The 16360-nt window shown below is 45.5% G+C and overlaps 5 protein-coding genes across 5 annotated transcripts in view; 3 read left to right on the plus strand and 2 right to left on the minus strand.

The window, feature by feature from the left end:
- Positions 1-454, minus strand: part of Pmar_PMAR007949 (conserved hypothetical protein) — a gene marked incomplete at both ends in the record, with an annotated part of 2087 nt that extends 1633 nt beyond the window's left edge. Inside the window, 2 exons of the mRNA XM_002776416.1 lie at positions 163-374; positions 425-454. Of these exons, the coding sequence (XP_002776462.1) occupies positions 163-374; positions 425-454 (242 nt within the window). The remainder of the gene's footprint in view (positions 1-162; positions 375-424) is intronic.
- A 2083-nt stretch (positions 455-2537) lies between these two features.
- Pmar_PMAR007950 (hypothetical protein) lies at positions 2538-3861 on the plus strand (the record flags this gene model as incomplete). The annotated part of the gene is made up of 7 exons (XM_002776417.1): positions 2538-2675; positions 2733-2912; positions 2962-3039; positions 3098-3178; positions 3243-3294; positions 3346-3399; positions 3457-3861. 7 exons carry the CDS (start codon positions 2538-2540, stop codon positions 3651-3653), a joined length of 780 nt encoding a protein of 259 aa, XP_002776463.1. The 3' UTR covers positions 3654-3861.
- A 77-nt stretch (positions 3862-3938) lies between these two features.
- Positions 3939-4489, plus strand: Pmar_PMAR007951 (hypothetical protein; the record flags this gene model as incomplete). The annotated part of the gene is made up of 3 exons (XM_002776418.1): positions 3939-4025; positions 4104-4155; positions 4332-4489. 3 exons carry the CDS (start codon positions 3939-3941, stop codon positions 4487-4489), a joined length of 297 nt encoding a protein of 98 aa, XP_002776464.1.
- A 379-nt stretch (positions 4490-4868) lies between these two features.
- Positions 4869-5426, minus strand: Pmar_PMAR007952 (Troponin C-akin-1 protein, putative; the record flags this gene model as incomplete). The annotated part of the gene is made up of 3 exons (XM_002776419.1): positions 4869-5112; positions 5169-5268; positions 5312-5426. 3 exons carry the CDS (start codon positions 5424-5426, stop codon positions 4869-4871), a joined length of 459 nt encoding a protein of 152 aa, XP_002776465.1.
- A 6777-nt stretch (positions 5427-12203) lies between these two features.
- On the plus strand, positions 12204-13745 carry Pmar_PMAR007953 (hypothetical protein; the record flags this gene model as incomplete). The annotated part of the gene is made up of 1 exon (XM_002776420.1): positions 12204-13745. The coding sequence occupies one exon, from the start codon at positions 12204-12206 to the stop codon at positions 13743-13745; it is 1542 nt and encodes a 513-aa protein (XP_002776466.1).
- Between the last annotated feature and the right edge of the window lie 2615 nt (positions 13746-16360).

Here is a 16360-nt window from a genome sequence, read left to right on the forward strand (position 1 = left end):
GGCGAGAGAGGGTCTTATGGATGTTGGGATCATGAGCCAGCTCCAAACCAGTTGAATGGCAGAATTGTCCATCAACTCCCCGCGGTCCCAGTGAACTACAACAATGTCTGCCGCTAAGTCAATCACATAACGCTTTAAAGCATGTAAGAAGGAGACATTTACACTACAACCATCATCGCGTGACGAGCCTCTATTATACGTGTCATGTCCTCATACAACTGCTCCATGTCACTCGAGGAGACTATCATATTGCTCAAACACCTGTTACTGGCAATAAGCAGGTACTTGGGGTAATCAGTAGGGAAACCGAAAAAGGTGCGGCATGGGAATCGACGGTTGGCCTCTAGAGCGTCATGACCACAAACAGTCTGCACCTGTAACAGGGTATTTAGTGTAATAAGAAGGTAATACATACTAGCCTTACCATCATGATGTCTGTTATATCGTCTAGCATCGCTATATAATCAACAAGGGGAGTGGCGAGTATGATACGGTCAGATAATCGTACAAGGCGTATGGGTACGAAAAATCCCAAGACCACAAATATAGCGAACAGTATGGCGATGAAGGATATCAGTTGCCAAGACCATCCCTCGGTATCCCTTATCATGCCCGTCCATATGCCTGCTGTAGACCCAATGCAGATTAAAAGAATGTACATCCAGAAGGATACCCCGTACCGTATCTACATAGTACTTATTGAATTTACCATAAAGTCCAATATTACCCTGTAGACCTTCGGGGTACATGCTATCCCAGGCAGGACCACTCCACCTTCGATTACGACCGCTGAGGACTGCGGACCACGATCATCATAGCTGTTCCCTACAGGCCTGCCAATCACCACACTTGAGGACCTCATTCGCCCATAAAGTGGTACTGATCATGGTGGGACCCTATCCTAAACGCAACATCAATCCTTGCACGAAACATCTGTGGAAGAGTGTTGTTGGTAAGGGTAGCTATGTACAATGAATATTGAGTAGTCAATGAGTTGTCAACTATGTTTAATTGCCTCGATACCATGACTCCTGTACGTGGGTTCATTACTCTGATATCATGACTATATCTGCCCTCTTCTCAAGCCCTAGCCATGATACCTAAGCCATCCCGGCTCTGCTTATCCACTCCACGACGGAATCATCCGTTGAGAGACAATAAGAAAAGCAAGGTAACGTAAGATTTGCCCTGGCTGGACGACGCCGGTCGGCTCTTCTCTCCATAAACTTTGGTTAAACGTGGTGGTTTAGAGCCCCTCGTAGTAGCATCGTGTGTTACATATTCTTTCTGAGTGCCCAAATCATTGATATGGAAGCGAACCTGATCTTAACCGTGATACTGTTCCCTCCAATGAGGAGGTCTCGTTGTTGGTAATGGGTCTCATCCACACACGACACTCCATGAACATCACGACAACAAGGAGCAATGTTACAGGCTACTGCTGATGCTGTTGTTGGGAGTACCTAATACTACTAACTCTGTTGTATCGAGTACTCATCATATACATCATCAGTTATCAAAGGGTTGTTCTTGAGAAGAGCTTTATAGGTGTTACTCCACCGGGGTGTGATGCTAATCCAAGACGTGCCTGCACCGCTGTTGTTGAGTTGATATAGCTGCTAAATTAATAATGGATGGGTAACTCAGTACACTAATGCTCAACTTCCTCGACCCATTCTGGAAATGGTTATTTGTAGGAGTCAACTTAGACTACTTTATCAGCAGTGCATCATGGAGGAAAGTACGTATACTAACAGAGCCTGTTATCCATTCTACTTCAATCTGTATCCCCGACTCGATCGTGATGTATTGTGATAATGAAGTCAACGCTCTGATTCATTGAAACTGTTATTGACACCTGTCAGGGTTGGTGGGAGTACGCCACTAGTACCTATGCATTCTGGCTCATGGGTTTCGGTAAGGCCAGTTACCTAGGCCTTGGCTACTCTTCCTCAGGTGGGCTTATCATGATTGCTGCTTTGGTAGGGTTTGGAGCCTTATGTGGCACTCGTAAGTATCGTATGGTGCGGTACAAGAACGTATGTTATCAGGTCGGGCTACATTTGTAACGCTACTACTCGTATTCCTCTTCATCTTAGCCATTACTATGCTTGGCGCACACTTGCTTCCCACCATATGGGACATGATTCAGAGATCCTTCAATAAGCAGGTCATGAAAATTGCCAAATACATTACATTGGAATTCATAGCGGATAAGCTGGAGATGTTAGGATAAAACTACTGCTGCATCATCATTGTCATCATCATCGAAGTATGAAGTTGTATCTATTGCATCCTCATAACTCTCCATGTCTAATGCGACATGAATAGTAGCTTGACGATATAAACTTGTCGAGTTAAACCTACGTTACCTACGTCATACCTGATAACTCTGTCAAGGTATATTACTGCTGCTTCAAGAACTCAATTGAAATCGGCTTGGCAGGACTAGACGGAGCTCAACTCAGCTAAAGGAGTTTGTATAGTCTTCCTTGTACATGGTGTCGACTCATCATCATGGTCGTCATCATCATCCAATGGGAGGGTCCAAGTCTCTTATGCTACTATCATCTTTGATATTGGTCCTGGTAGGATTGGTGGAAGTAGTACATGAAGAAGCTACCCTGCATGATTACGTTGATAATAATATAGAGGAATGGGAGTACCACAGTCGAGTAAGGAGGGCACTAGTAAGGCAGTCATCTCACTGTGTACGCGTCGCCCACTTTCAGCAGCAGCAACAGCGGTTGAATGCGGTAACCAAGGACATTATTGAAATACCTAGTTATGACGAGGGTCGCACAGTCGGATATGATGATGATGATGTTACTAACTCCACCGATGGACATGGCCATCTCCGTCGTCTCGGTGTGTGGAAATTTCTTGGTGATTATGTGGAGAAATATGCCATTGTAAAGTTGATAGGCTCAATCACATTGTCATCAATACTTGCCGTCTCAGAAAGCCTTTAACAAACGTCTCGGCGGTAAGTATTTGAAGATTTTGGCAGGTTTAACGTGGGATAAGAAGAAGAATAAGGTGAACCACCACGATCATCATCATCACTGGCCTACTCATTACCACTTGATTGTTGTAGTTCTACTTGAAGTCCCTACGATGGATGAAGATTAAAGCTGAGAGAATGAAGCAACTGAAGATGAGGGAGGTCGTTGATAATGTGAGCCTATCTTAACGTTCATCGTCGTCGTCGTTCTCGCTGTGTGATCCTTTCCTTATTTTAGAATTGGTTCCTCGGATTCTTCTATAAATGGCCACACTGGATGACGGGCTTCGGTAAGTCTTATGCTAATTGTGCATCAGCTCTTCTTGGTGTACTCATTTCAGGGAGCTTTTTCTACATCTTATTCCTAGTAGTTGTCTACAGGTTCTACGGTTTGAGTAAGTGGTAATCATCGTCATCAACATCACCTTACCTCCTCCTCCTCCTTCTCTCAGAACACGTCGCTGCATTTATGGTTCTATGCATACTCTTGATATTCATCGGGGCATTCTTCCATCTCCAGCGTCTATTAGAGGATCTCCAATACAAGATTAAGCTGGCCAAAAACGTTGGTCTGTGGAGTCTTTTCATCGGCACCAACCCTATCGATGCCGTCAAGGATCTCGCTCGCATAATTGGACGGATTTTCTAACGCATCCTACAACGTTGAGCTTTGCTCTACTACTGAACTCACCCTGTATCTAATTGCTGTCATTCCACTGCATATGTGCAATTAATGCTGCTTTGCTAACGACGCTATTGCTGCTGCTGCTGATGATGTTGTCAATAATAACTCTAGTGGCCACCTGCTTGTGTAAGTTGTTATAGTGTACAACATGATGATGATAAACAACATTCATCGGATCCTCATTGAATGGTATGGTTGGTGTTGGTGAACAATTAGTACTGCTCGTCTCAATAGTAGGGTAACTTTATAATGCTAGACTTCCTCAACTCATTCTGGAGATGGATGTTCAGAGGAGCTGATTTGGATCACTTCCTCCATAATTCAGAATATCGAGATGTAGCGAGAACCTTCTTCACCCTCGTTCGATTGCATCCTCATGTGTTTTACTCTCATCTCATGGTGTCATGACTTCAGGGATGGTGGTACAACCTCGTGCAGACCTATGCAGGTTGGGCAATGGGAATTGGTAGTACTCATTATCACTGAGTGCTCACCGATTCTTATACTAGTTTGTCACATCTTCAGAATCCATTTTCATGCTCGCTGGACTAGTAGTATTCGCAGTATTCTGTGGAGCTCGTAAGCAGTTGTTAGGGCGACAACAACAGGGGGTGCAGGAGCTCTGTTGTTGGTGGTGTTCAGGTCATGCCTCCTTCCTCACTATGATATTGATATTCCTATTCATTCTTGCTGGAATAATGCTGTTTGATAATATGCTACCACAGTTTTGGGAAATGTTCAAGAAACTCGTCCGAGATAATTTTGGTATCGTCGGTAAGGTCCTTCTCGCCGCTGAATGACCACAATTGACATGAGCCATGAAACTGATGATCAGTGAAGCTATGGTCGTAAAGTATGAAGTTCACATTGTTACACTATTACATAACCTATGTGCTGATGTAATATACGACATTCAACACTTCACAATGCTAAGTGATCCCATCGAGTTGAGTTGCCATTATCTTCAGACGTCGTTAATCATGAGTTCATGAGTCTACACAAGTCCAACAGAATACCGTCATTCCCCTCTGCCCTCTCAGAACAGTTCGCTCGATTGTTATTCTTGATATCCAAGACCCGAATTTAGTAACACAATGAACTGCAGTCGGGCTGCATTTGGTTGTATTGGAATCCTATAGTAAAAGGACACGTCCATTCAACCAGTATCTACTTGAAAGGCTATGCACGCTTCGCGAGCCCGGCTACGTAGAATTGATCATGTTGTTCGAGAGAATACAAAGCATAGAAGGTCATTTTCTCCCAGTCCATAGGGCTCTCATCCAAATTACGCGTATAAACCGAAGCATAACGTAGTCGGCCATCGGAGCACTTCAGAGGAATGAGATGACGATCGTACCACTGAGGATAACCCTCAAGCGAGTCTAGTGACTGCAGGCATGAAGGGGTAACGGCAAAGACCTCTCTGATCGAGAACGAAGAGTATCAATAATTTAATTGATAAATACTAGAGCTTCTTACCCTTGGATATTGTGGCCTATACCTTCTTGGTTTATGAGAAAGGGTATTCCGTATGTCTCCTCAATTACTAGCGGGTACTTCTCAACAGTTTCTGCCGTTGCTGGAATAACCATAACCATGCAGTTGTAGACTCAAGGACGTACCGATGAACTCTGCTCCTAACTCGGGTCGTAAATACCTCTCCCAGTTATAGAAACCCCGTTTCAATGTGCCATAGACAAAAACGAGATCGGTGGCACTGTTTTCGGATTCTTCCATCATAAATGATGCTTGATCAAGGAAGCTGAGTGCAACAGTATAAATGCCTCAAGCTAATCTATCACTTGACGATATATCCCTACGTGGTAACAGTATAAGCTAAGAATCATCGGATCTGTTAGAGTAAGATCAAAATCTGAGCATGAGAGTGAGGCAGACTACAAATGTTTCCTCTCATACGACTCTCCATTTCTGTGCAGCACCTCAACTGGTATTCTCGAGGAAATACTCGATAGCCGAGTAGTCGTCGCATCGCACTCGGCAACCCGTTATCTGCCAAGCGGCTCAAGCGCCCACCCGGCATAAGCAGGGCGACCCAGGTGATTATCGAGCACTGCCTGGATAATCACCTATAGTCAGGCATTGGTTAGGCGTTATGTCTTTACGCAGAATCACTCTGAGTGTACCTTTGTGATCTTAGCATTTCCACTCATCTGTTTAGTGTAAACAACCGAGAATGATTATCCTTGCCCTATTGATGTTGGCTGCGCTCTTGCACAGTTTGCGCATATACAAGAGGCTTTTCTGCGCCTTGAGTGAAGTTTAAGTTTTGGAGTCAACTCTGGCACAACAAGTAGGTTGGTAGTCCTTCGAATCGCACAACATTGCGAGGCTTTCCCCTGGTGTCTCTTGCATCGCATCACTGAGGGCCGGATCAGCGATGCAAGTTGTAGCTCATCAGTACACACCGATAGAGAGTACTAGTTGTTGTGTGCCTCAGGGCTCATATACAAAATAGCAAAGGAGCAAATAGCAAAAAAGTGCCAATTAGCTGGAATGTATATTTTCTGCGGCTTTTGCTGTTGTGCTAGTGTGTAAAAACGCTATGGCTGATATACAAAGGAGCAAAGTAGCAAAATTCACTTTACAAATACGCAAATTTGCCGTTTTGTATAACAGAAACTGCTCGAATGAATATCGTTTGCTTGTTTATATTTCAGAAATTTGCTACAATGTATAAAAGTTGCTGCTATGTGAAGTGCTACTATGTAACAAAATTGAGCAATATTGCTCAAAAAAGGGGCAAACCAATAAATTGCCCCTTCTGCTATTGAGCACATTGCTACTTTTCAGAGGAGCAATTTGCCGCTTTACGAATGGGCAACCTCGCAATGGAGCAAATTTTTGCTGTTTTATAATCGGAAGAAATTTCGCACGCGAGATTCGAACTTTGGTGGGTTGTTGGTGATTGTGTTGTGCTCAACACTGTTGGGCATAACTATGCTCAGAGCATTGCATATAGTTTCGAAGTCTCTGAGTGGTGACTCTTTTGCAAAGCTCTTTGGTTCTGTCGATATAGATAAGTATAATCTTAGTTGCAGCACTGGGAGAAGGATGGATGCAAGTGGTAGTAGGTCGTTAGTAAAGACTAAGGGTTCGTTGGATTTTCATATTTTCTACATCATGCAGTTCCCACATGGTCACAGAAGGGACCGAGATCGCCGGAAAGAGATTCTCGAGTAACTCAGGAGGCTCAAAAGTGAACTCGAAAGTAGTGAACGTTGTGTCAGAAGTAGTGAACTGGGAATACTGGTGGTCTTGAGATTGTGTATTAAAACTTTTGCTATTATGCTTCGCGTATTATGTTTGCAAGTAGAGGATTTGTGTTTACATGGTAGGTCGTATTGGGTGGAATCACTCGTACTGAGTGATCCGAGATCAATTATTTGGATCAACACGGATCACTCATCTGCAGTGCAGTGCTGTATTGCAGGCAACCCAGTGGTGCCCATGCGAGATGCATAGCGAATGGCGACTGAACCCATCTCAAGTAAATAGGCTTCTTGCATCGGAGGCACTCTACTGGGAGAAGCAGGGAATCTTCAGCTCAGTTCTCTTGAGTTTAGCTGCATGTCTGCTAATGTCGGGTATTTCGGAGTATTATCAGTTTGATTTGAATCCTCTGGTTAATACCGAAGCACTCATGTCTTATAAGAGATGCGTGTTTTGCGGTGAAGATGAGGCAATTGACAACCCGGTCATCATATGTTTCACCTGTGGCGATATTTATCACAAACGTAATTGTGCGGGCTCAGCTGCACGTTTGATAAACGTTGGGGTGACGGATAAGTTTTTCTGTGACCACTGTGATAGAACACGTAAACGGTACAAAACCACTTCTTCTCTGTGCGGGCCCTTATTGGGGATATTTCGTAAACAGAGAATTCGATTGGAAAGTGGTTCCGCTATGAAGGTATTCCATCATTCATTCGACAGAAGTTAATCTGCTGGGTTACTTATTAGGAACTACTCTCGCGCTCTGCCTGTGACCCTTCAGTTGAAGACCAGCAATTGTTCTGGGAGCTCACGGGAGAGCAGCAGACGCTTGGATCATTAATCAGGTAGGCGGAGTATCCGTATCGGATGTCCCAAATAAGGCTCAGGTATCTAAGAGCTCATTATGTTTTCAATGGCGTGGAATTCGTGGAAATGGGTGAATATGCTGGTCTGAGCATAACTGAGGAATCATTGGCGATCATAACGCGCATCAAGGAGCAAGTAAGAATTTTTACCGTGATGAAAAACTGATATCAATTTCGGATAAATCTCGAGATCGGATATATTCATGGTAACGCCATATGCATATATATTTAACCGTTTACCGGTTTGGTATTTATGTAACGTGTCGTATCCAACGCAGCTTTCTGGGAACATAATAGCGAGTGGATACCGAACTGGCTTATCGACTTTATTGAGAAGCCTAATATCATTTGGGAAACGCCTTCCATCTCAGGTGGTTCGAAAAGCACTAAATAAAATTGTACGCACCAAGTTAAAGCTTAGTGATGAGGCCACCACACCCAGCACAACAGCTGACAGGTGGCGTCTCTCACCGGTTATGTGGTTGGTTCTCGAGCCAACTTTTTTGGTCAACTCGTCTACTACCGCTAGAAGACTTCAGCGTGCTACAGAGTCGATAAATGAGCTCATAACGGAAGTCATCAGATCTTTCTGGGGTGAGCACTGTGCGCGCCAAGACTTCTACAACAAGGTTCGTGATAAAATGCACAGCACAGTGCTTGCAAGCGGTATGCCTTTCGTGCGTAAGCGAGATATGCTGGAACGGCTACAAGGAGGGTTGTCGGGCTTACCCACTCCCTGGGTTGATCTCAAGACACTCGAGCAACCCAGCATTCTAATGGTATCGGCGTATGCTGGAGATGAGAGCAAAGAACGCACGGTTGAGAAAAATATAGAGACTGATGACAGTATATTGACGTTGAGGGCGTGTTTCAGCAACGGCGGGTCTATCATGAATATTCCCCGTGGTCAGGAGTTCCTTCGTGGACCCGTTGCTTTGGCCGTTTACCAGTGGGCTGACGCTACTACCTCTGTGTTATGCATAATATGTGGAACCGAAGTGGATCGTGATGATCCAGCTTTAACTTGGCGGTGTAATTGTAATGCGTGGTACTGCACCAATTGTGTGGCGGGCGTGATGCTTGACTCCGCATGTTGTCGCTCTTGGGAGGTCCGTGCTGCTGGTGGCCGCTGTTCCCAGTGCCGCGCTACCTGGACGCAACGTTCTGATCTGCGGTCTACGCGTGAAGCCGTTTACGCATATTATCATAATATTATTATGACGAGATACTGCAGTTGAATAACTTCAAGTGTCCGCTATCTTTGACGGACTTTCGAATGGTCTCGATGGAGCAGTTCAATATTGGACGTGAACGTGCTTACTCACTACTACTGTGTCAAAGTGGCATTCCTCAGCTAGCGGCAGCATTGAGGGTGAACCATCCTTCTGACGCAGGGCTCTCAGATATTGATATTGTGGCACTGCTGGGTGCGCATTTGATCGACCCAGTCCAGCCCGTCTCTGTATCTCTTTTCACGGAGGAGGAACTCATTGCCACGGCTATTTCTCAGTCTCGGTTAGATCTAGAGATCACTCCGAATGAACCTGTATCCGAGTCCGAGGTTGAATATGATCCGAGATTTGCCACCCCATCAGACGTATCTGAGTGGCTTGCGGATTTCTCCGTTCCCGCCAGCCCAGCTGTTGCTGCCACAATCGATCAATCACCTGGCACCCCAGTGAGCACAGACCCTTTGTCGGTCAGACTCGTTGACAGGCTTCAGGGTGTTCCGGAGAGCTCCCTCTCTTCAAGTAAGCGGTGATGTTGTGGTGAGGGTTGGGAGTAAGGTGATCATCGGTAGGTCAACCATCTCCTTCGTCTGATTCACCGCCCCCCGAAGTGTCTACCGAAGGTCCTACAGTAGCATCACTTTCTTCGACTGGTTTATCATCTGCTGGGTATGATCACCGCGGATCGACTGGTGATAATTTCAGAAGTTTTGTTTTTCAGAAATGAAGCGCGTCCAGGAGCGGTTATAACTTCGATACCTGGCTCCACGCTGTCACACGAGAATACAGCATCACCAGTTCAAGGTCCCACAGTCGCATCGCCTTCTCCATCCACCGCTGAAAATGATCACGCAGTAGTTGATATTTCGTTGAGTCAAGCTACTATTTCCAGCAACGCATCGGAGCAGGTATATGGTTTTCTAATATCTCACTGTGTCACAGATTCTGCGATTTTCTATCAGGTCGTTGCCGTCGGGGAAATTATCCCAGCAGAGTGGTTCTCCGAGACTCAAATGGGCAAACAGAGCGTGTATATCAACCACTTACAGTACAGGAGGATGAGCAAGGCTTCGGATGAACTTCAACGGTTCCGTTGCTGTGGCTGTACTCGGTCTTTGAGACTGAGGAGAGTGGGGTCACATTTTGAGATGGACCGTTTACCAACGCATGCGGACAATTGTACGGCTACAAGCAGTAGCCGTATTGAAGAGCGAAATCGTAACAGGCGCAAGATTCACTCTGACATGCGTTAGGTAGGGCTCTGCGTCCACTGTCGCGGGTATTGTGCAGAGCCATGGTACCCGAACGAGTCATTCTGACCAAAGGAACCTGAATGCTGTAAGGACACGGCTAGCTCGTGCAAGTCGCAAGAAAATTCAGCTGCCTGACTTCCGAGTTGATCCGGTGGAGCATTACAAGCAGTTTGTGGAGCATGCAAAAGAGACCGAGGCATCGGATGTGCCCAACGAGCCCAGATTCCTACTCCACTATGATGCTGAGGATCCTCTTATGATATGGGCGTGTGACAGGAATATGCAGCTCATCAATAAGGCCGATACTATGATCTTCGATGGGACATTTTATATCGCCCCAAAAAATTGGTCACAAGTGTGGATTGGTATGATTGCAGTGGAAGGATGGTATATACCCGTATTTTATGCATTGATGAAGCAGAGGACCCAGGAAGAATATGAGAGGGTACTCAACATTATCCAACGGTACCTGATCCAACTGCAGCTATTTGACGTAGCTAGACTGTTGGACTATATTACTGATTTTGAAACTCCTATGAGAGCTGCATTGAAGAAGGTATTTAGCTTCCATGAATCCCAGCTTTTGGGCTGCTTATTCCATCTATGCAAATCCTGGATAAGGAAGATCCAGGATCTAGGACTTCAGACAGCTTACTGGACGCCGAAGCCAACCCGTGATGCCATCGGACGGTGGTTACACCTACTCTGTGGTCTTCCATGGATGACAGTAGAAGAATGCAGTGCCTCCTGGAGTGTAGTGAAGGCCGATAAACCAGCAAATGACGCCATCGACAAGCTGATATACTATATTGACACAACATATATGGGTTCTGGGGCCTTATTTCCACCAACTCAATGGTGCCGACCTCCGAGCAACGATAATCATTCTCAGAGAACCAGCAATCCTCTTGAAGGACATCATCGGGATCTTAATTCGAAGCTGGTGAAGAAGAATCCCGGAGTGGTGGACTTTGTGAAGATTCTAAAATACTCGCAGGGCAAATCCCGAACCAAAATGAACAGTGTCGATCTCGGCGAGTCTCCTCCTGCCTCCAGGAGCAATGAACAGCGACGTCTCCTTCACTACCAGTCCTGGAAGAGGCCAATGTCAGATGGCATCGGTATCTCGTTGTTTGACTATCTTGAGCGTGTCAGTGAGCTGTGTGGCGTAAAGGAGAGCATGATTTGATAGCTGTGTTCGGGGTCATAATTGTAGTGTATCCATGGCAGGCGACGTACCCTCGATTGGAGTATCTCATTTCTTATCTGTATGCTTTCCTTCGCTTGGAGTCTCTTTTGTTCCTCCGGAAATATTCAAATTTCGGAATATCTGTCTTTGACTGTTATAAGTAATAACTTAACCTACTGAGCTCGTTGTTATGGTAGGAAGGCACCTGCGTGGTGCCCGCTCATAACCTCAAGCGAATAATTCATATTTTATTACTGGTAGTCGGTTGTGATAACGATCGGAGTTTCTCATTCTAATGTACAAGTCGACGTGTTGTTGGATGGGGTTGCTGTCTTCAAGTTAGTGTCGTTACAAGACACTGTCTTGGAACGGAGGATGTATGAGAGTTAATTTTTCAATAACTCAGTTGTTGTTCATCACTGATCAAAAATCTCATGATATCTGCAGAAGACCAACAATTCCGGCAACGCTTACTTCATCGCGATGATATCGCTTGGCTTCAGAGGGAAAAGCCTCATTGGGAAAGGTTCATTCAGTGGTGGAATGAAGACTCCCCGACCCAACCTGCACTTTGTGGTCATCTTTTCTCGTGCAATATTGCTGCTAGTATTGGCGACTTTGTGTTGCACGACATCGAGGGAGCTGTAGATAACAGTGGCACTGGCGCCGAACTTGGTACCACTGCGAGCTTATCCAAGGAGTTGTATGCTGCTTTTTGGAAAGAGCAGGACAGTCTGTGCCCAATGGCACCATGTCCATTGAATCATGAAATAGGAGCAGGCAACCAATTCTTCGATGCCCTTGAGGCTGATAGGAATGGCGAGCCGAAGTCGTTCGTGAATTACCAAAATCAGACCTTCTCGTCCTTTGCTCTATCAGGCTCCCGCCAAGATGCTGCGGCTGAATCGTCGCTCAATCAACTTGACGGTCACCTCCCCTACGGCGAAAAGCTGGATATAAGCAATGAGGAGTCTCTCAATAGGTTGAACTTGACTCTTATGAACATGGTTTGGAGTCCCTTCCAAAAGTATCCGTCAGGCAAAGGATTGTCAAAAGAGTACGTGAGGAGTTTGAAAAAACGCATTCTCTTCAAGCCGCATAATGTATTCGATCCTGCCGAGGTTGTCGCTAAAATGCGCCACCTGAGAGAGTGTTGTCGGAGAACTCGGGATAGGTTCCCTACTGTAAATGCATACTGGAGGCAAGCTTCGGTGATCTTGGAGGAGATAGATTTCGAGTCTCTCGACCACGAACTGTATAATTTCTTGTACACGACCATGCCGAAGGATCGACTGTTAACAGCCGTTGTTATGTATTTTGAGGACCTTAATTCCGGGTCCTGGGCCACTGGCCTTGACCTTGGAAGATCTTATCGTAACCAGAAGTCGAAGAACCTCTCCCTAATCCACTATCTCGGCGATGGTTATTCATGGTTCTCTACTGACTGGGCCGTGAATGAGCTTCTCCATGCGACTCGAAGCTGTCCGACTCCGCAAGCTTTCAACCCGGTCTCGAACTGGGGATATTGCGTAATGCTGTGCAAATTGAGACGAAGTGTCGGTCTCTCTGCGGGTCTTCAAGCTGGACTGTACAAGCTTTTCTTCGAGAAAGGGTCGGATTTCCTCTCAGAGGCTCTCGGGGATACACTGGAGTTAATTGGAGGTCTAGCTGTGATGTATGGTAGAGCGAAGCTCTTCTCTCTGCTCGTGCAGAACTGCTTATATCTGGCCACGGTAGGTGGAGTAGCTCTCGACGATCCTAGACAGGAGCTCCGGGATCCCTGCGACCTTCCGCGAGTTTTTTGTGATGAGGAACACGGCCGTGGCTCTACTTCGAGTATTGAACAGTTCGATGCTGATTTGAACGATTGGGCTGGGGGTTTGGACGCGTGTAAAATGCCTCAGGGGTGGAAGAGGCAATGTAAGATATCGGCCAGCTCTGGAGCAACGGAGATATCGTGGCTATCATACTCGCATCCTGATCCTTACGTGGCCTATTGCATGCGAACCAATATGCTCTTCCGTAGTCTGAGCAAATACTGGTCATTGCAAAAAGATGCCCCTCGCGAAAATCGAAACTATCGAGGAAAGAGGCAGGCTGGCTTAGCACTCCGCATCTACCCGGCGCTGAACAAGTTCTTCCGAGGTACCAAATGTGAGGAGATAGTGCGAAAGTACTCGCCTAACAACAATGCTATTTTATTGGTAGAGGAGTATGAGAGCCACGCGGCAAAAGAATTGCAGCAGAAGCGGTCGAAAGAGGACGAGCGTGAGGAATCGAAGTAGTTTCTCCCATCACTGGAGACTAGCGACCATGTACGCACTCGCAGTAAGGTAGGCACCTCAGTGGTGCCCAGCTGTTGTAGCTGCTACGAGTAGCTGTCTCGGTGATTGGTAGAGAAAAATTTGGACGTTTCTAAATATGCTTCTCATCTGTAGAATTCATATCTAGTAATTCTATCCGTGTTGCGTTTCCCCTGTCCAATTCATCTACATCTCTGCACAGTCCATAACAATAGCTCCACAGAGGCACTCTGATGAGTCACTCATCATGAGTGACACTGCCCATGAGTGAACGTTTCTCGTGTAGAATGTCAAAGTTGCCCGTAATACTTGGCTAATGCCTGCTTAAGGATTTAACTTCTGAGTATTGTTGAGTCGTCAATACGTACGATCGTAGTGAACCATGGGACACAATTGATACGATGCAAAAAAAAGAGGATACACGAAGATGGGGATTCAATTTAACTGTTATCTCATGTGATTCAATCGCGACATGCAAGAGCAATCATGTTTTTGGTATTCAGCATTGATCATAACTCGCGCTGTCTTCAGAGTGAATGATATATCTCACTAGAGTGCTATCACGCTTTGATCCGGTACTAAGTTCCGGATATAAGACGCAATACCATAATCGAACGAGAAATGCTATCCTATAACTATGTTTGCTCGATTGTATATTACTTGTACGAATAATGCAAAAGGGCAAGTTTGCTGATAACGCTAGCAGAGACGGAGTTTGAACGAATGAGCAAAACGCTAGTATATATTCTCGCAGGGCGTAAGTTACAAGAGAGCAAATAGCCGAAACATAAAAGTAGCGCAGCGTTGTCACATACCGGCAACTGCCAATTTTTATATTTCATACAGGAACATCACACAAGAGCAAACCTCAAAAGGTGCCAGATTATATAATTACAACGCGAAACATATTAAACAGCAAATGAGCACAACTTGCCAGAATAACGAAAATGTGCGGGCGAAGCACACGTGGGCAAAAGTGCCAGAGTGTAAAACATTCCGGAGTAATATACAATGCGGCAAAAAAAGAGCAAAAAAGGGCGCCTTGCTGGAAAACACTTTCGAATTTGCTACTTTCAACATTTGGTTGCTAAAACCTATACCAGAAATTGCTAGGTTGTAAATGTGGTTGCTACTTTGTAACTGAGAAAGCAGCACATACAAAAGAGCAAAAAAGTGAGACTGTCAGGAATTATAGCATTTGGCAAACCCGCAACATTAGCAAAAAGTTGCGATTGCCGGATTGTATTACACCGCCTCAGTTACTCCAACACCAAGAGGAACCGAAGGCGCGGAGAACTTTTGTGTATGCGTGCAGCTGCGTAGAACGCATAGGACATAGCAAATAGTAGACAGCTCACTTTGGACAGACAGTACTTAGTGTATCGTTCTCAGTTCCTGGCATCATCATGTTATATAACTAATATATAATAGAGCACGTATACATTCTGTGATATGATTCTGTAATATTGTACCCAACAAAGCATGCAGGTACGCACAAGTCGTGCGTGCAGATATGAGGGTAATAAGCCAGTAACAAGCTAGTTCTCCCTAGCGCAACAGAGATGAGCATTCTCCGGACTCGTTAATTCTTTTCAAGAGCTTATGCTCTCTGAGGGCAGATCTTGAGACCTACTCTAATGATCTGTTCGTTCCGAATCAGTTGCACAGACATGTCATGATTGGCACTGCAATGTCGTACGAGATCAGATTACAATACTCATTCAGTCGAGTAATGCCGCCTACTTCAGTGTGCTACCCGCCAATAACGGGCCCTCACTACCGGTGCGAGGTTTGATCAACTACACATAAAGCACTCCGTAGCGGAGGCCGAGTGGAACGCCCATAGCGTTCTCATCTACCAGGCAACTCAACAATAACACCATGCAGTGAAACTGCCAACTCTCGATCGATCAGATCTGATAGAGTAAGTAAAAACTTCAACTATGAGACTAGAACAGATTAGAAGTGTTTCGTCAGGCTGCGCGACTCATGCACGACTGTATATCTCGTCCGCACTAGCAACCAAGGTGAGAGAAGTGACTCGATAATCTTCGTCGTGGGAGGGTTCGAAGACACGAGCCTATGAGACCAGCGGGTTCGGACGGCTTGCTATGCGGATTCGGGCATACCTGAATCCTGATTGATACCTCGAGCTTCATATCATCGTTGGTCGACCTCGATATCACACCTTCAACCACTCGAGTAGCGTAAATCATTGACGTCACGTCGACAGTTCCAACGTTAGATCAGACACTTAGGTTACGATTCTATGAGGTGCGTTTCGGGAGTGAGGCTTGTGCGCAGACTACGTAGAAGATGCAAACAAGCAACACTTCCCTCAAGTTGAGCAGCCTCAAAGTGAGCAGACCCGAAACCAGATACATCTGCAAGGAGATATTTGTGGTCTGCATCACGATGTCGGTTGCAGGTACAGATGTCCACATTCTGTGAAGTCATAGATGTACCATACAGTCTCCACACTTAGATGAGCCTTATAGCCACCAAGGCTTAGAACAACGATACATGTTGGGTAGTGAGTTAGAGTAACGTATCCCCACCCTCTGATTTACTAGAAATCAACAAAGACAAACTCTCGT

The sequence above is a fragment of the Perkinsus marinus genome, assembly GCF_000006405.1.
Source record: "Perkinsus marinus ATCC 50983 genomic scaffold scf_1104296953538, whole genome shotgun sequence".
NCBI lineage: Eukaryota > Perkinsozoa > Perkinsida > Perkinsidae > Perkinsus > Perkinsus marinus.